The following is a 20,412-nucleotide window of genomic DNA, read 5'->3' on the forward strand; positions in this document are numbered from 1 at the left end:
GCCTAGGATAAGCCAAACCCGCAGGGGTCTACAGTAAGATTAGTTCCATGCTCTCTGTTTTAGTGAAACCCATGGTGCAAACCTCTTCCAGTAGAATCAGCTAGTGTCTGCTTCAACTGGCATAACAGTCCCAATTCACCCGCACTGCTGCAGGGAGATGTAGAAGTTTCACACCAGCTGGGGCTATTACAAGAAGGGAAGCACAGAGCTTTCCCCAAGGAAGGGCAGGCAGTGTGTTCAGCACTGCCCTCTTCTAATGGCTTCCACCATGGGAAGGCAGGTTTAATTTAGAGCTGGGTCTTCATAGGACCCTTGCTGGTTGAGGCTGCTCAGGCAATGTGCTAAGTTAGGGCACAGTCCCCATGTTTCCTGGGAACGCTCTCAGTCTGTCCCCCCAGCCCGAATCCTAGCAGAGCTGCCCACTTTTTGGTCTTCACTGGCCACCTGCAAAGCCCTGGTGGAGCAGTGATTGTGAGTGCCGTGCACCATCCCTCCCCCCTCAGGTTAGACTTTCCACCACCACTGCCTTCCATTCTGAGCTAAGCTTGCAGAAGCTGTCTTAAAGCCAGGATGAATCAAGCCTATTAGCTATAACTACCATTTAGTGTGCAAAAAAAATTACCAGATTATTAGCCTTGGAAACCAAATTGCTCCAGTTATCCATGGAACAGGCACAGCAAGGGCAGTCATGCTAAATCGATTTATAGATTTAAAAGCCAGAAGGGATCCAGATGATCATGTAGTCTGACCTCCTGCATAATTTAGGCCAGAAAATTTCACCAAGTGATTCCTGCATCAAGCCCATAACTTCTCTTTGAGCTACAGATAATAAATAATAATAAGATCAAGATCTATCTTTGAAACCAGGGGTCTGAATTGGAAGCTACTGTAAGAGTGGAAGTCTCTGACTTCAGTGAGAGATCTGCATGTAAAGAGCTACCTATGTGAGCTCTGCCTCATAATATATACTGCATAAGACTGCAGAGAAAGGCAAAAGTCCAAAGAACACTGAACTGTACTGGGTTCCCAGCTGGAAATAAGGATTGACATCTGCCGGCTCCATATGGACTTGAAGAATAGCAAGCTGCCTTCTGCTCCAGCACCTGAATTCTGTATTGAATTGTATGTAGCTTAATCAAATAAACTACTATGAATAAAATAATGTGCCTTTCTACCATTCCCAGGAAAAGCTTTGTCAGATTTTAATGAGACTCTTATCAGTTGCCATCATAAAATTACAGTGTTATTGATGTGTACAAGGCCAATTATATTACATTCAACTATCAGATTGAAATGACACATGAGATATTTCTCCCCTGTATTCTGTAATTCTAAAATCTGACCGTTTGGTCTTCTTCACTTTAATAAGCAGTATAATCCATTAGTGGCCCTGGATTATGTTAAAACACACCTTTCAAAAAGAATTTACAGGATATGATTCATTTTAAGGTAATTAAGATAATTGCATATCTCAAGTTCTCTGAAAAATTGGAGGGGTCTATAAACAAGATACAAACACAGCCACTAAGAAGTTTGTACCCAGCTGTTTGCAAAGATGAAGAATCCCTTTTGAGTGGAAGAAATGACATCCCCCGCACAGCTGATTAACTGGTTGGATACATTTGAGATTATATTGGAAACAGTTTTATAGATGTTTATGTATTTTGGTTTATATTTTATGGGTCTATTTTACAGTTACTTTTCATATGAACATTTCAGGGAGAAAAGCTTAGATCTTTACAATCCATCCCTGGGCATCTGTGGCATAACTGCCTTGTACTGGAATGGCTTGTTTCACCAGGAAAAATGGATGTTGAGCCAGGACTGGCTCACATACATTAGCTAATCCTGATCTTTCAGTTTAGCTGATCAAGTTCCATCCTGAGCTGGGAGGGGACTTATGATTTGCCTTGACCAGCTACGTCAAGGTAAAAGATTTAACCTGTATCCACACTAGGAAAAGGTCCTGGTTAGATAACACATGCAATGACCATTGTGCAACAGAAGATCATGAGCCAGTAAGTGAAATGCAGTTAGTTGATTCTGTATGGGCTGGGACATTGTTTCACCCAGCCAAGGGCCAGGGGTCTCAAAACTTCTCACCAGACCCCCGATACAGAGACAATACAATAAGCCACAAGGATTTGCCCTCATCTTTGCAACTGCAACTAGGCACTAACTCAGTCACATTAGCTAGTCTGTGATAGTTCTTGGTCATGTGCCAAGTGGCATTGTATTCCTTAAGTTAGTGGTTCTCAACCAGGGGTACACGTACCCTGGGGGTACACAGAGGTCTTCCAGGGGGTATATCAACTCATCTAGATAGTCACCTAATTTTACAACAGGCTACATAAAAAGCACTAGCAAAGTCAGTAGAAACTAACATTTCATACAGACAATGACTTGTTTATACTGCTGTATATACTGTACATTGAAACATGAATACAATATTTATATTCCAATTGATTTCTTTTATATGATAAAAATGAGACAGTTAGCAATCTTTCAGTTATAGTGTGCTGTGATACTGTTGTATATTTATGTCTGATTTTTGTAGTTTTTAAGTGAGGTGAAACTTGGGGAGCCACAAGACAAATCAGACTCCTTAAAGGGGTAGTCTGGAAAGGTTGAGAGCCACTGTGTTAAGTACACTTCAGTGGAGCTATTAAATCAATGGGGCTGCTGCAGGTGTCAGACACTACTCAGCCTGAGGAAGAGTCTTGCGTGTGAATTGGAGAAAGACAATTCAATCTGAGCTCAGCACACAGCCAATACATTTTACATCAGTTTATTTTTTAAAGGAAATAGTCTTTGGCAAGTTACATATGGCCCAGAAAGGAAAAGATTTAAAGTTACTTAATCCTGCTTTCCCTTTCCCTGAGAGCTCCAAAGCCCTGTGCACTCTTCAAACCTTCCTCAACCACAGCCCTACTCCACAGATTAGATTTAGAGAATCAAATACCAGCAGGGAACTATTCTCAGTCTAAGCCCTGCAACCCTTGCTCAGTTTAAACTCTCACTGGCTTCAGTGGAAGTTGGAATCCTGGAGTACAGATGGCAGGATCTGGCCTCATTCTAAAACCAGTTAGCTTTGTGGGGGGAAAGAGTGCTGCATGAAAGCTGGACGAGCTATTCTACACACCCAACTCTCTCATCATCCTACCTCCCCCCACCACCATTGCTCGTCATGCACACACATACACGTACAATAGGATATCTCAGTGTCACTACTTTCCTCCCTCTCCAGATCTCCTATGCTGAATGCAAATTTCTTCCATGAGGTGCCAGGGAACTGGAATTCCAAATCCACTGTCTGTATCTGAGGCCTGATTCTTTAGGGGCAGATTTCTAAAAGGCATCCAGCATCTATTGACTGCCATTGGAAGCTGGATACCTAACTGCCCTGGGCACTTTTTAAATTCCATTCCTAGTCTTAAATCAGGCAAAAACCTCAATTGCCTGGATAAGACCCAAGGATCAGGTCCCAAAATAGACTATCAAATCTCTTAATTTGAGAGTGGAACACTATTAACATTATTTACTTCTTTTAGATCAATAAGATGTTTACTGGAACATGGCCCTCCACTTTTAAGAAACGTATCTCTCCCTGTGCCAGCAGTTAATTTATAACCTACAATATCAGAGCATTACACTTTGGAATACCAAATATTTGCTGATGACCTTCCTCATGAGCAGTCATCATTTAACTTTGTTTTTTTCAGTATAGTTGATTGAGAAAAGTAACAGAAGAGCTGCCTTGTTGGTAAGATGGAACGGTTTAAAATGAGAATTTTAAATACCTCTGAAGGGAGAGGGAGGGCAATTATATCTGTATGTTCTTAACATGATGCAGTGTTTCCAGCAAGAGTAGATTTTATCTGTATGTTGACATTTGATTTTGATTTAAAATGCTATAATGTTTTCAAGGAGAAACCTTTTAATGAGGAAAAAGCGAGAAACCTCCTGATGTAGATTTGTTGTTACTATAAATCATCATAAAACACCACTTATACCAACTTTTTTATGCTCTAACAGTTAATAATTTTAATGAAATATGTCCTCTGTTCTTCAGTGTTAAAAACTGAGATCTTTGGGAATCAAAAACAATGTTTGAATGTCACATTCTGCACAAGCCTTTCCTTTTATAATTTAGATAAAAAATACATGATTGTGTCCAAAGCTTCTTCCACTAGTTTCATGTATTTTCTTTGCAATTCAGAAGCTTTATTTAGCAGAACATTATTGATGTTGAACAGCAAAGTTTTTGTAATGATATGTATAAAATAAATTGCTCATGATCCCAAACTAGCAATAGACTATCAGTCCGATTGTGTGCTCTTTAGTCATACAATGTTCTCAAGTCAGTGGGAGTTATGCTTCAATAGGTTTTGGATCAGACCCTCTGTAAGAACTTCACCCTTTGGTTTCCTGCCACGCGCTGAATCTGGGATCTGGTGTTTCTCCTGAGATGAGTGATAACATAACTGACTCCTCAAATAATGCCTGGAGTGCTGAGTGCATTGTTATCAGCGATCTCATCTCAGGACAATTAAAAAGTCTAGACGCTATCCTTCAGCAGTAAAGGAGAAGCTGGTTCACCACTATGTTTATTAAACATATTTGGGCCTGAGCCTGTTGCTATTGACTTCAATAGGATTGTTGCCATTGACTTGTGTCAAAGCAGGATCAGGGATCTAATCATGTATTTTATAAAAGGCAGGTCTTGCCAACCCCTCATTGCAGAGGGCCCTGCCTACCACAGAAATGGTGTAAGATGCCAGGATTCATATGGTATAGGAAGAACAGGATACTAGGAGTCAATGGAGGGAGAGCATATCCCAATCCTATCATAAAGTCCGATTCCATAAGGGCCCCTTCTTTGTTGCCATGGAGGGGGCTGAGGTGAGGTGTTGCTGCATTACTTCCCATGTAGGGGTGGGGGGCATTGCAGATGCAGAGGCAGCAGCAGTCCTGTAGCTACAGCAGTGTCCAAGAAGCACTGCTGCAGTGCAGGGACTGGGAGGAGAATTCTTTTCTCCAGCTTCTGCAGAATTTGCCAATGCACAGTCCTGGGCTTTGCATGAGTGTCTGGTTTGCCCCTTGCTAATGTAGAGACTATTAAACAGCTTGTAGGATCAAAAACCACAGAGCCCGGGACTTAGGAAATTTACCTCAAGTTTCAGGCTTGTATCAAAATCAAGTTTTGCCCGATTTTCAGTTTCAATCTTAAACTTCCATCCAACTATTCATACCCTTGATGGAGACTTACCTTTGCTCTGAAGATGACTGCTCAGAACACATCCATCCTATCTGGATAATGCATTTAACCTGCTCATGAAATTTGCCCCAGTGCAGAGGGCCTGCACTAGGACATTTAGGTTGTGCAGAAGCCTTGAGACGGCTTGTTAGAACAGAGTGAATTTCACCCTGCCCAGTTTGCTGATGTGATCACATTACTTCTATCATTTGAGCTAATTATATTAACCATAAGTGACAACTTGCCAACAATTAAGGTATATTAGAGCTTCAGAGAACACATGAAAAGTAAAATATGAGTCCAAACACTATGTATGGATCACAGACATAATAAATGTTGAGTTTAAAGGTGATGTTAAAAGGTTATGTTCTATAACCTGGTCCACTGATAGCATTGTGCACTTCCATTTATGTAAACAGACCTTCATTCTAGGACTAGGGTTCCTGCTCCTTGGACAAGTATGGAGGGTAAGTGCTGGGGAACTAGCACAGATGGGATTGTGAGAGTCACAATGCTGCCCCTTGTTGGGCAATCAAGGAATTGCATTGATGAGTTTCTGCGGGCCCCATGGTGAGCTCTCCCTGGGGAGTAAGGAAGATGCTGTAGTGCAGTGCCTGTGTGAGAAGAAAGGGAGGATGTGAATTCAAGAGTCATACTCCTCTCCTGCTCCATGTCCACACAGTTCAGTCTTGGGACTATTAGCAAGAGCTGATCTCAACTGTTGGGACGGTGCAGAGGGAAAGGAGCAGTCTCCAAGACAGTCAGACCTAGCTTATGGGAGGGGTTACACATTTTATATATTTGGGATTCTAATCATGTTCAAAAAAGGATAAAATGACAGAAGCTTTCATGACCCACATCTAGCGCAGCTTTAGCCAGTGTATGAAGAGCATAGAGAATTCTACTGGGAGCGCAGATATAGTTCAAATAAATAGAATCCTTCTCACAAATTTCAGCACGTATATTTTAAAAAATGTCCACATTTTACATGCAATTAGGAAGATGCATTGCATTCAATATTAGGAAGATGCATCGCAATCAACAATTTCATTGTCTCTTGATTCATTCATTATAGCCCATCTGTGCTGCCACCTTGTATCGAACCTAACCCACTATGTCAATAGAGAATTGAGTGCCTGACTGCCAAATGTATGCCGTTACTTTGTGTCCAAATGTCTCATTGCTCAGATGCAAGTGCCTCTTCAGGGCTTATGCCCACAATTACACATTTTGATGTAGGCAATCATGAGGGTTAGCTGAACTCTGAATTTATGGCAATCAGATAATGCCAGATTTTTTATATAAAATCATTGAAATGTAGAGCTGCAAGAGACCTAAAGAGGTCACATATTGCTTTGTTCATATGACAAATATCAAGCTATACAAATTACCACACTCTGGTGTTAGAGATCAGATATCCCTTAACAACACAAAGTCTGTTGAGACTGTTCTTTCCATCTAGTTAACTAAGAAAACACTACTATTTTGATGATGGCCCATTTAACAGAATCAGTCTTTTTCACCCCTCTTGTCCATTCTTATAATCACTCCTATACAAAGAGAACTGGTGCAGAATGGTTCAGATGGCACCAGATCATTTGTTTTTTCTAGCCATCCTAACAGAGTTTGGAACACCCTCCTTACTTTGTAGGGGGTGAATTGCCTGTTTGAAAATAAGCAAATTCAAAATATTGCATGAAGGTGAAATTATATCCTATACTGTATGGGAAACAATTCACATATTGCTTTTAAATTTGCTCATTGTTTTGTATATTCAGTATCTTGGATTTAATGCACCAATGGCAGTTACATATATAAATGGAAAAGTTATGTATCTGTGTGATTTATGCAAGCAGCTTTCCTGTTCACATGAAATTTTGGATTTTGCATGAGCAAATTTGGATGTTAAATTGGGGCCCTTTTAAAAATTTAACTTTCTTATTGCAAGACTTTATTGAACAGAACATGACTTTGCATGAACATTGCTTCGAAATCATTGCTTGTGACGTAGAAGAATAATATTCCAAACATAGTATAAGTGTCTCACCCTCAGTCCATTGACAAGCCCACTTCAACATACACCAGATCTACTTCTGGGGGAATTCTGCACCAAAAAATTAAAAATTCTGCACTCAGTTTTAAAATTCTGCAAAATTCTGCACATTTTATTTGTCAAAATAACACAATATAATCACGCCAGTTTCAATTATTTTGGCAATTTACTTCAAAATACCTGTCAGCAAGTATGTCTGTAACAATACAGACCAAAATAAATAAATCAATAAATAAGATTCAGGAAATGTTTTTTTGACAAATAGATTCCGTACTAGACTACAATACAGAAACATATTGCCTGCACCCTTCAGAAGCAGTACAAAAACTTGGGGGAGTCAGGATAAAGGAGTAATGGAGGAACTGAGCGAGAGGGAAGTAAATGCTGGTAAGGAGCCTGGGAGTGAACCTGGAGGGTTGTTGGGTGTGGGTGAGAGAAGCATGGAACAGGGTTTTTTGGGGGAGGGGAGGTATTGTTAGGGAGTGCAGAGCCTCCCCCATACAGACCCTGGCTGAATCTTAGCATCTCTCATTCAGTCAGGCACATCTGCCTCTGTCCCCATGTGTCCTTACACCCTCACTCCCTCGTCCCTGTGTCCCTACACTCTGACTCCTCTGTCTCCATGTAGTCCTGCAGTCCCTTCCTCCTCCATTCCCATGTGGCTCTGCAGCCCCACTCCCATTCAGCCCCGGCTCAATGCTGTCACCCCACTTCATCCTGAGTCCACACCCCAGTCTGTTCTCTCTCCCCACCCTTCTAAACCGCAGTCTGTGACTCCCTACACACTGCAGCCCGATGTGCCCTGCTCCATCCCTCCTGTGCCTTCTGACCTGATCTGGCTGTAAGAAACACAGCCTCTCCACCAGCTGGCTGCCCTCTCTTCTGGTGCCACAGCAACCCCTGGTGGTCAAAAAATGTAACTGCATCACTTCTCCAGCAGAATCTATATTCTGCAGAGAAAAAAAATCTGCAGGGAACATGAATTCCACACATGCGCAGTGGCACAAAATTCCCCCAGGAGTAACCGGATCTTTCAAAACAATATTTGATAAGTGAAATATAAAGAATCAGAAGTATCACCACACATGACTTGGGCAGCAATCTGGCTGTAAGAAAGAATAATCCATATCAGAAGGATGAAAAGTGAAAGGGACTGATGAGTTGCCTTACCTATTTGCAATGGTACTGGATCCTCAATCCAGAACCTAACAACCTCATCATCACTCATTAGGCACAAACAGTAACGAAAATTAAGGGGGTGCAGTCTTGTTTTCAAGGCTAGAAGGAATTACTGTCACCCCCACCCCATTCCCTATTAAATAGGATCTCCAGCAAAAGGTACTATGTCTAAGTCATTCTTCTGAGCTGTCCTGTTACTCCACAGTTCACAGTTGTACACTCCTTCATGTTTGTTGGACTAATTCATTTATTGGCTCTACACAAATCCATGAACATAAGAGTAAATCACAGTCTGCAATGAAGGAGGTGTTGGTAAAGGTGAACCACACCTGAAGTTCACAAGCAGCCTATTCAACTATTAGAAAACCAAGACATCAAGCTACCTCACTCTTGCCAAGAAAACATTTGAATCCCAGTTGTCCACCAGGGCAGGTGCTCAATATTCAGAGTGAATATTCCACAAGGGAGGAGGTATTATTACAGGCGTGAAAATTGGGAGTACCTGTCATTTTTTAACCCTCATGAATCAAATGATTAGGCCATGATGACATGCCACTGTGGGGTTTCATTAGGGCACAGCCATCTGTCCACAGCACAGTCAATACTCACAGTTGGAAAGAGTGCACTTACTTAGCAAAACAGCAGGCATTGGTACCATGGTAACAATAAGTCTTCTATTATCCTCCAGATGGATACAGTGGGTGTGTGTCAGGAAGGGTCATTAATATTTGATTCCTTCTTGTGCTATTGCCATCCTGGTTCTAAAACCAAAGATTTCATTTTCACAAGCTTGCAAGGCTGAATTAAAAAGTAAAAGAGACATGGGGTGTGGTCCTCCTCAGCCTTATACCAGCTTTGCATAACCATCATTCCATTGGCTTCAGTGGAGTTACTCCTGGTTTACACAGGTGTAAACAATCCAAAGAGAATCAGGCCCAGGACTCCTTGTCTTTTAAAAAATGATTATTCATGTTTTGCTTTTGTCCTACTTGAAAGTTTCGATGTAATTGGAAAATACAGTTGCATGCCATTCAGGTTAATCTTCCCTACAAGAGGAGGTCTAAATTATACAGCAAAACCTCTAGTAATTTTTCAAAGGATTCTAAAGCAATTTGAAATGTAGAACTTTTGAATTGTCCCAATCACATTTATTTTTAAGTATGGTATCCTGGTCAACTCTCAGAGTTTCTCATTTATGGGACTGGGTTACAGTTTGACTTTTTTAGAATAGGAAAAATTCCAAAGCTTTTTGAGGAGTTTGACAAGGGTGCGAAACTGGTTTTTGTGGATTATATTCTCTTTAAAGGTAACTATTGATTTAGTATAGAGCGTACAGAAATTCAGTGCTGGTATTTTTATATGTACTGCTTATTACACACGCTAGCCCTTTAATTGTCAACCAGGTATTTCTCTCTCTCTTTCTACATTTGTATTTATCACATTAAAACTAGGTAGCTGTCATTCACTTCATGTGAAGATGAATGTGCTAAGCACTTTTGAAAAATCAGACCCTTGCTCTCAAATTGGCATCTCATTTGAAAATTTGGGTCTATTCATTTAAGAACGGTTTCAATCTAACAGACAGATTAGTGAAGAACTTTATTATGAACTGTAGATAGCGCACAAAGTGGGCCCCTTACAAAAGGTCATGACATTTCTTTTGCACCCATTTTTTTAAGAATGGAGACTTCTCTCTTCCGTTGTTTTCACTTTGACTTTTGATTTGGGTATTGGCCATTCAAACTTTACATTTTTGGTATGTAATTTGAGGGGTGTGTTGGTGAAAATTACATGGTGGAAGGAACTTGAAACAATTTGGCTATATCCATGACATCTTTATGTGGAACACAGAAGCAAGGTATTTTCAATAATAAAAAAAAACGTCACTGACTTTGTTGCTTCTTATCACTTTCTTAACTAGAAAGAAGCTCAATGCTGGACTACATAATGAAAGCAGGAATTTGCCTTCTTCTCTTATGTGAAATGTGCCCTGAATTAAGCATGTCTCTTGCCGAGACTAGAGATTCAAGGAAACACAAAGAGAATTTCATGCACAAGAAGAAGAATCTGGATAGCGTTGTGGAGCAACTTCTGCATAGAAGCACCGCAGAGCCATTTGCAGAGGAAGTCCCTCTAGAGTTCACTCTTTACAACCTCACTGAAAAGAATATGAATTTTGGATTCAATCTCTACAGGAAAATGGCACTGAAGCATGACAATAACATGTTCTTCTCCCCACTCTCTATGTCATTTATGATGGCTATCTTCATGCTTGCAGCTAAAGGGGAAACATACAAGCAAATAGTTCAGGGTACAAATCTCCATCTTTTGCAGGGCAAAGAGAATTTTCATCAGTTACCAGCTTTGTTTAAACAATTGAAAGATAACATCACAGAAAATGAAGAGTTCGCGCTGCAGCAAGGCAGTTTTTCTTTTGTTCAAAAGAACTTCAGACTCAAGGAACCTTTCCTTAATCTATCCAAGCAGTATTTCGATATGGAATTCCTAAGTGTGGATTTTCACAACTCTACCCACACAAAAAATTTCATTAATCAATATATTAACAAAAAGACCAAAGGAAAAATCCCAAAGCTTTTTGAGGAGATTGACAAGAATGTTAAACTGGTTCTTGTGGATTATATTCTCTTTAAAGGTAACTATTGATTTTATACTGTAAGATCATCATTTATAAAAAGACAGCTGGTAAAATCTGATTTTAGTTACATTGGTGTAGCTCCAGGAAAATGCCACTGGGATCAACATTGTTACTCTAGATTTGCAACTGAGCTCAGAATATGGTACATAACATTTGTGCGTCAGGTAAACTGAGCTTACTGCAAACTTGGTTTGTACATATATCAAGTACCCATTATAACCCATTGTAACTGAGTTATAACTGAGACAAGCGTTTTAAAAGATACAGTATTTCCCTATTGTCCACCCATTAGAATTCCTATTTTAATTATTTTTTTAATTTTTAAACTATAAATTATATTAGTAGGAGTGAAAAATACCTTGAATGCTTCAGACCTCCATCCACAGAACAGCTAGAACACAGTCAGGGGTAGTGAAAACTTCCTCTCAGCACTATATTAACTTATCTTAACCCTTTTCTAATGGTTCCATCCCTAAGGCTGAGAAGGTTGTTCAATGTCCATTGAATCCCTGGGCTCCCTGCCAATAAGAAAGCCTTTATTGCAGGGCCCATGGTAATGCTAGTTGTAATATGGGCGTATGTACACTAGACACTGGGCTGAAGGCACCAATTCATTTCTCATAGAGTACATTGGCCAAGGCAACCCAAAGTTTCCCCATTTCATGCAAGTGCCTCTTTGATCAGGAAAAAGAACCACTCTAACCCATGAAAGGACCTTCCATGTATTGACCTGATGCAACAGAAAGAAGATATTAGAATCTGGAATGCCCTTAGCTTGAGGGGGAAGGTGCAATCAAGCCAGGAAAAATAAGCACAGCATATTGAGGTTTATTTTCTAGGCCATGTACTAGCCCCAACTAGGCAGAGGAGAGGCATACTACGCAGAGACTTCCTGTCCCCCCTAATGAGGAGGGGGGCAACTGCTTGTCACACAACAAAGCTCCCTGATTACAAAGCAAATTAGCTATTCCAGGCAGGAGTTAAGCTCTTTTCTTTCAGTTTCACTTGGCCAAGGGAGGCCAGCCTGGGCCCAAAGGACCCAGCTGGAGCTTCTCCTGGAGCAACCAGTGATTTTACAGTCCACTTTCAGGTCCCTGAAGTCATTCAGTCCTCTTTGGGACAAAATTCATATAGGAAGTGTTACGATGGTGAGGACTCTGCAGGTCAGAGCTATTAAATGATAAACTTTGGTCATGGCAAACCTGAGTCAGATCTGGAGCAGTAACCTCAACCTCTCCAGAATTCCAAGGCACACTGAAATATCACGTCTCATATTAAAATGTTGCAACCTGGCAATGGTGCATTTTATTGTGATGTTTTTCCCCAGCAATGCTTCCCCAGGTCCTTTGAATGAGTGGAGATGGGCAAGGCATAAATTACATTCGAAAGTTTCCAATTGAAGACATTGTAGGCTACTTGCAAATACTAAAATAATCCACAATTGTCCCTGGTGCCCAGAATGTGACAGAGAAGAGGAAGGATGAGTTTCCAGTTAAACAGCAGAACTAGAAGAAACAAGGGGTTAGATTCTTGACGAGGTCAAGAACAACATCTGACTTGTGTCTGGGGACAAGTGCTGTACTTAGTGGCTCCAGGATCATGAGAACGAAAAGTCTCTGGCTCAGTGTACATTCTCTCTCAAGAACAGCAGCATACAGAGAGTTCTCTCCTAATGGCTATCTCCTTCTGAAGAAAGAAAACAGATACAAACTTAAAAATAAAACAAAACAGAAGAGTGAGCGGAATGCTCCATGGTGGAAGTTCAAAGTTTTCTGCTTTCCGGTATGGGGACTCATCTCATAAAAGCTCAGAGCAAGGCATATTTTCCTTGAGATGGCGGAAGAGCAGAGCAGTAGTAGTGATGTAGGCTAAAAGGCGATGCACCAAGAGTCCAACATAACTATACTTACACCCTAGTAGCACTCATTGGGACATATTCTGAATCTGGTGTGTAATTCTGTTTCCTTTATTTGAAGAAAAATGATAGTTAAGATGTAATGAAGACCACTCAAGACACAGAGATAATAAATGGGTTGGCCAGGCTTACAGGTGAGCAACGCTGCTCTGGTAATTTACTTAATGAATGTGATATTTAAAAACCTAGACAAGGGAACAAACTGGGACATTGAGTTTTGGAAAAATATGGTTAAAAGACAACCTGGCAATGGAATTTAATCCAGCTCAGGGTGATTGTAAATAAAATTACTTCTGTCTGAGGTTATTGGATTGACCAGAAAGATATTGCTGGTTATTTTTCTTACATTCATTTATAAGGTACCTGTGATTGCATTATCTGGGCTCCCTTTATAAAATTCAATAGGCTATTTTTCCCTCTCCAACAGGGAGCATATATGCCTTGTTCCCTCACTCAGTGCTAAAAAGAATGCAGTGGAGAGAGAGCCTGAACAAAGTGCAATGGTTTACACCAGACTCCGAAAATGGCAAGGTTAGACTTTGACTGCTTTCTAGCAATAGCAAATTCATGGATGAGTGCCCATGAGGGAGATGAGTTTGTTGTCAGAAAGTCCTGTGAATGTGTGTGGATTTGTTGGCAGAGATCATGTCTAAGAACAGCATCCTGGATAATTTAGGCATCAGCAAATAACAACCAGCACCATGAATTAATAAGTGAATTAACCAGTGCAGAGAATGGTACATCGGTGCAATACACCTATAAGGCAAGTACTGTTTACAGTAGCCAACAGGGGCTTCCACATGGCCAACAAGGCTAATCCCAGGTAGAGATTGGTGTAATAATCTAGCCTTGAGATGACAAAAACATAGATAATTATGATGAGCGCTGCATTTTGAAAAGAAAAGATATTTTCAAGTGTAAAGGTGAAAGAAGGCATTTTTGGCTACCACTGCTAACTAGGAAGCCGTGAATAAAGATGAATCCAAATAAGACTCAGATTGATAACCTCTAAAAAAAAATCAGCCTGCAGATGCCTTATTTGCTTCTGCCAACTCTCATCAACAATCAACCATGCTTTATCAACAGGCATCACTTGTGTCTTATCTTGACTGAACTCAACCCAGCTGGATTTCATTCAGATCCCTTTCTCTGCCAGAAATTGAGAGATAGGAGAGAAATGGCTCTCTCTAGACTTGGTAGAAAGGAAATGCAGGCCTCAGTATCATCAACACATATGGTGTCACAGTCCATAGCACCTCACAAGGGAGGCAGCCTACAGTTGATGTTCCATGCATGAGAATTTATGGAGGTATCACTTTAAAAAGCGAGTACTGAATGGATGGAACAGACTTCCAACAGAGGTAAAAAATGGATGACTATATGGGATTCAATAAATTAGAGGAATATTCCTTAGTTTGGAGCCTGGGTGTAATTGACCACCCTTACAAAGGGACAATGGGGAAATGTTTGTTGATCATGTTCCTTCCTTCCATGCCTCCTGAGCCTGCATCTGTTTATTTTGTGTGGTTTTGTCCTCCTGTGCTATAAAAATTTTGAAGTATGTATGCTAAAGATATCATAATTGTCATCCAGCCACCCCCAGCACAAAGGGCCCATAATCCTACATGACCATATAACAACAGATACAATTTGATATTATTAAGAGGTTCAGAAGCATTATCACGAGCAAGTATGAATGTGAATAATTATTTTCTTTCTTTCTCTCTTTCTTTTGTTTCTAAGGCAAATGGCTGCACCCATTTAATACTGGGTCCACAGAACTGGAGAAGTTCCACATAAACAAATATAGGAATGTACAGGTGCCCATGATGTTTAAGTCAGACAAGGTTGCTTCAACTGTGGATAAAAACTTAAGATGCATTGTGCTAAAACTTCCCTACAGAGGGAGTGCACACATGCTTATTGCCATGCCGGAAAAGGAGGGAGATTACGCTTTACTTGAAGACCACCTAACAGCACAGCTTGTGGAATCGTGGCTTAGAAACATGAAGACCAGGTATAGCTTTGCACTGACATCCTGACAGTACTAACACATTTCATATTTATTGAGGCAAAAGAAATTAAGATGGTCTGTTCTTCCTAACCCACTTATGAGCTGGTTTCTCTGTGGAGTGGCATCCCCATAGAGGTGAGGCCTTTCCAAATCCCCAAAACCAGAACTGTCGTGGGCAAGAATAAAGTAGGGCTCTAATTTGAAGCCTCCATTTAAGGCTCTGATTCATCTTTACCCCACTAGGAAATATTTGTCTGAAAGAGCACAGTCTGGCCTTTCCAAGTTCAAATATCAGGTCCTAACTGTGGTCTTAAATTTGGCACTTCCAGCTGAAGTAGCATGGCTAACCCAATGTGTGCAGCTTACTTACGAAGGGATTTCCTACATGAGCAATGAAGCATAAATACAAAAATATTAAATAGTTTGAACTATAAAAATGTTAAATAAATTATTTTCTTCATTTGAAATGTTGACACTCTTCCTCCTGGTTCAGTATTGAATTAATCAATCATCATCATAGTGGGGATACTGTTCTGTTCTTTAGGGTAATGCAGGAAACTAGAGATTCTGACCCCTTGTGGCCCTGACATGTTCATAAGAGGAAAAGAGAGCATTGGCCATGCTGTCTTTCCCAAATTGTAATGCAGGAATTTACATTCTGCCTACCTAAATTCCCCTACAGTTTCAACTACTCTTCACTTCCAGCCCTAAACTGTCATGTAGCATTGGGTACTACTGAATTTAATCCCAGAGTTGACTGCGTTTCAGTATTAATTGAAGTGATCGTTATATATCTCATGTCTATCTCATACAAGTGAGAGACAAGGTGGTTGAGGTAATATCTTTTATTGGATCAACTGCTGTTGGTGGAAGAGAGAAACTTTTGAGGGCATCACAGAGCTTTTCTTCAGGTATAAGCACTTGGAGGCAAATATGGGACTTGAACTGACCTCTCCAGGGGGAGTAAAATTCAGTTCGAGCCTTATGTTTGCTTCCAAGTGCTTGAGACTGGAAGAAGAGCCCTGTGTAGCTCAAAAACTTGTCTCTCCCACCAACAAAGGTTGGTCCGATAAAAGATACTACCTTACCAATCTTGTCTCTCTCATATCCTGGGAGCAATATGGCTACAACAGCTCTGCATCATACAAATGATGAAGTTTCACTATTTTTATAGAGCACTTTTATGAAAGGTGTAATGAAGTGCAGAATAATGACCCTTATAATAATAATTACTGGGTATATTCTAGGATAATGAGACAAGCAAAATTCATGGAGAAAAACAAGCCTGTGAAAAGAACATTTTTCTTGTTCCAAAATTAGGACTTGTTAGTTTTTTTACTGGATTACCAATATATATGTTTGTTACAGAAAAATGGACATTTTCTTTCCAAAGTTTAAATTAGACCAGAAATACCAGATGCATGGACTGCTTCAGGCTCTGGGAATTAAAAACCTCTTCACATCAAAGGCAGACCTGAGTGAACTCACAAATCAAAGAAATGTAAAAGTATCAAAGGTAAGACTTATAAGCTACTTCTTATTTATTTTTATATTATTTTAGTGCCTGTAAGGCCTGGCCAAGATCAGGATCTGGTTGTGGTAGGCATTGTACAAATACATAGTGAGAGATAGGTCATACCTCAAAGAGCTTATAATTTAAATAGAGAGGACAAAGGCTGGGAGGGGAAAAAGAATCAGGTGACTTGCTGATGGTCTCACAGCGGAGCCAGAAATAGAACCCAGGACTCCTGGCTCCCAGTCCAGCAACAGCCATATTTTGCTTCTCTTGAAAAAATCTGCAAAGAGGAAGCAGTAGGAGGAAGAAGTTCAGAGTATAGCTGGGCAAAAATTTTTTACGTGAAATGTTTTTTCAGAAAAAAATACAGATTTGGTGACACTAAAACATTTCACAAATTTGTCTCAATTTCATCAAATTGTTCCATTTAAAAAAAAAAAAGAAAAATATCAAAATATTTTGCTTCAACATTTTCAAAAGAGAATTTTTAAATTTTTCTGTTCAAAACAACTTTTAGTTTCCAAATTTCCTTTAATGGTACTTACGAATCAGAAACTTTTTAAAAAAAGATCAAAATCAAAACAAAGGTTTCATTACATCCAAAACAAAATTATTTCTGGCTTTGTGCTTTGCCAAATTTTCATTTTCAGGTTGATCCAAAACAAGTGTTTTCATTTTTATTTTTTGGACTTGCTAGCAAACTGAGAAGTCTGTTATTTGCCCAGCTCTAGTTCAGAGACTTCCCTCATGCCTTCTGCAGAGAATAGCCAGAATCCAGCTCCATCCAGCAGTAAGAGACACATCAAAGAGGACAAAACATGAACATGGCCGGACCCCATTCCATACCACTGTGGATCTCATATGTTGCATTCTTTAAAGAGCATAGCAGTTGCCTCCCCAAAGATATACATGTAAAAGGATTTAAACTATACTAGCTTTGTAAACTGACCTTAATCAGAAAAGTTATTTATTTCATACCCCAAGAGTTAATATACATAAGATAAAATAGCAGATGTTTAGTTTACGGGCTGTTTCATCATTTAATGTTTGTAAACCAGGTTGAGAATCTGCAGCATACTTTCCTCCCTGTGCAGATACCAGGAAAATTATATAATCAAGAATTAATTGGCAAATAATTTTATTAGCAAACAGTCTAACTTTAATAGCATCTGTTAACTGATTTTAAAAGGAACTAATGCACCAGCTGGCATAGTGCCATAGAAGCATTACTGAATGTTACCATGTGAGTTACATTAGTTCAGAAGCAGACTTAGGACTTCAACACTGTCAGCAGAGCTTGGTATTGGTGATGTTAACACCTTCAATTGTCTTTATTTAAGTCCCTGGTATGGTATTGGCATCCTTACTTCTGTGTTGTTGCTTTGGAGCTGGGCAGCCGGAGAGTGACAGTTGCTGTACCTCCTCTTCCCCCTCCAACTCCCTTCCACCCCAGTAGCTTTGCAACCCCCTTTTGGGTCAGGACCCCCAGTGTGAGAAATGCAGCATTAAAGAAATAAAGAGAAAAGGGTCAGATCCTGCAAGGTATTGATTGTCCTTAACTCCCAGTGAGTTCAGTGGGAGTTGAGGACTTGCAAATAGCTCACAAGATTGTACCGCATATGCTCATTAGTTTTGTGCTACTGATGGCTTCAAGGAAATCTTCTCAAGATCATAAACATATTGCAATAAGACCAACACACATGCAATTATATAAAAGGACATTTAGATTTGATATTAGGAAAAACTCTCTATCTATAAGGATAGTTAAGGATTGAAACAGGTTAAAAAGGGAAGTTGTGGAATCTCTATCAATGGAAGTTTTTGAGAACAGGTTAGACAAATACTTGTCAGGGATGCTCAAGGTATACTTAATTGTGCTTCAGGATGGGGAATGGATTAAAATACTTCTTGATGACTTTGATGTTCCTTCGGGTCCTACGTTTCTATGATTATATGATTCTATAAACACTTTCAGAATGCAAAGTGTTTAACAAAGTAAAGCCTTCCAATGTTTGTGACTAACTAAACTTAATCAGAAACAAGATAATTAAAGAAATAAACAACCCGAACCGCTAATAGACATTTGCCTGTGTATTTAATCACAAGACATAGACTTGTAGGGTCAGAAGGAATAGGGACTGAAGGTTTATTCTATACATTCTGTTAGGTAAATCTGAAGATTGTAAAACAGATTCTGTGGTCAGGCCAACCTGAGCTATGCTTGGATTTGGGTTACAGGAAGGAGTGGCTGGCAAAATTGGCTTGAAGATCAAACATCCAGCTTTCAATTTTTTTTAATCAGAAAATTATCTTGCCAACTTATGCATACAGAAATTGTATAACTATTTTTAGGAACATATCCAGCAAACTTCTTAGGCTCTAATGCTGTAACTGATAAGATACAGATGGACTATGACAAATGCGCAGAGTCACACTGGAGCCAATGGGGTTCTGTGTGAATGCAGCCGTCAGCTGCAAGATCAGAACCTCACTGTGACCCCTCAGTTGTTGGTCTGTAGGTTAGAGGTTTGCCACACATCAGATGTTTGGAACTCTGAAGAATGTTCTCCACATAAGGAGTCTCATTTTTGGTGTTTGTAATATTGTTCTCTTTGCATTATTAGATTATCCAAAGAGCAGTAATTGAAGTGGATGAGAAAGGAACCGAAGCAGCAGCTGTTAGTGGGTCAGAAATTACTGCATACTCAATGCCTCCTACCATTAAAGTGAACCGGCCATTCCTCTTTATGATTTACGAAGAAACTTTCAAATCATTACTTTTCATGGGGAGAGTGGTTAATCCGACAGAACTGTGAAAGAAGACCACAATTTCTAGTCTATCTCCAGAATATTCCAGATTTTATTTTTATTTTCTTTAAACTATTAAATTGCATTAGTTAGAACTGAAAACTAGTTAGATATGAAAATAAGAAAACAGATAATTTTCATATGGCAAATCAGCAGCATGTCCTACTAAATTATTTTTGTTAGGGTCCAAGTGGCAATATTATCTAGGTGATGCAAGAATTGTGACAAAATAAAGATTTGTTCAAAATCTGCATTTTTTAAATGTATTTCCTAAACTACTCCTTCCGGCAGCCATTTAACAGTAGGCTTAAGATTACAGACTGTATGCTATAAGAATCAGTTAAGATATTTTATTCTATGAGGTATACTAGATATTTCTGTATATGTGCAAATTCAATAAAATATTTGAGCTAAAAGATACTAATTTTTGTTTACATTTGTGTTTAATTCCCCATTGTATAACAGATCCACCATTTTGCACATTTCATATTCACAGACAAAATAGTTTCTTACACTTTACATTTTTTGTTTACATTTTGATGATTTTTCTGTATTTTAAAGATGCTGACAATATTTACTTATGGTGCATATGCTACACTATCAACCCCAAAAATACATGTCTTGTATAGCCATCATTAAACATCTCAAAAGCACAAACATTAACGTCCCAAATTCAACATTTTAATGACCAAATTCAGATATATTTTATTTAGAGAAGACTTTGGATCCAAATATCCCAAAACGTTTGGGAAGTTCACATCCAAATACTGCAGCATGGCCTCTTTTCTAACTATATTCTCTACTGCAATGAGAAGAATTAAGCACCTGTTCTCACTGACATCAATGGAAGTTTTGCCATTTACTTCACTGGGAGCATGATCATGTTTTAAGCATGAATTCTATAGGCTCTGTTCTTGAGAATTTTATTTACTTATTACTGGGGAGTAACAGCAAGCCTATAAATTAAGGTCATATCAGGGTTTTCAGTTCATTGAGTTTATTCCGATTTATCAA

The 20,412-nt window shown here is 39.5% G+C and overlaps 1 protein-coding gene across 2 annotated transcripts; it reads left to right on the forward strand.

Annotated features, from left to right (window-relative positions):
- The first annotated feature begins 3,631 nt into the window (after positions 1–3,631).
- SERPINA10 (serpin family A member 10) lies at positions 3,632–19,814 on the forward strand. Of its 2 annotated transcripts, XM_067547032.1 has the most exons (6): positions 3,695–3,763; positions 7,576–7,697; positions 10,411–11,142; positions 14,804–15,077; positions 16,443–16,590; positions 19,215–19,814. In XM_067547032.1, the coding sequence occupies exons 2-6, from the start codon at positions 7,664–7,666 to the stop codon at positions 19,404–19,406; spliced, it is 1,380 nt and encodes a 459-aa protein (XP_067403133.1). In that variant the 5' UTR covers positions 3,695–3,763; positions 7,576–7,663; the 3' UTR covers positions 19,407–19,814. The 2 variants fall into 2 exon arrangements, with proteins under 2 accessions (XP_067403135.1, XP_067403133.1); XM_067547034.1 differs by lacking the exon at positions 7,576–7,697 and having other exon boundaries at positions 3,632–3,763.
- The last annotated feature ends 598 nt before the right edge of the window (positions 19,815–20,412 follow it).

Source organism: Emydura macquarii, unplaced genomic scaffold, assembly GCF_026122565.2.
Source record: "Emydura macquarii macquarii isolate MOO-44397 ecotype Brisbane River unplaced genomic scaffold, CSIRO-AGI_Emac_v2 contig_1229, whole genome shotgun sequence".
Classification (NCBI taxonomy): Eukaryota; Metazoa; Chordata; order Testudines; family Chelidae; genus Emydura; species Emydura macquarii.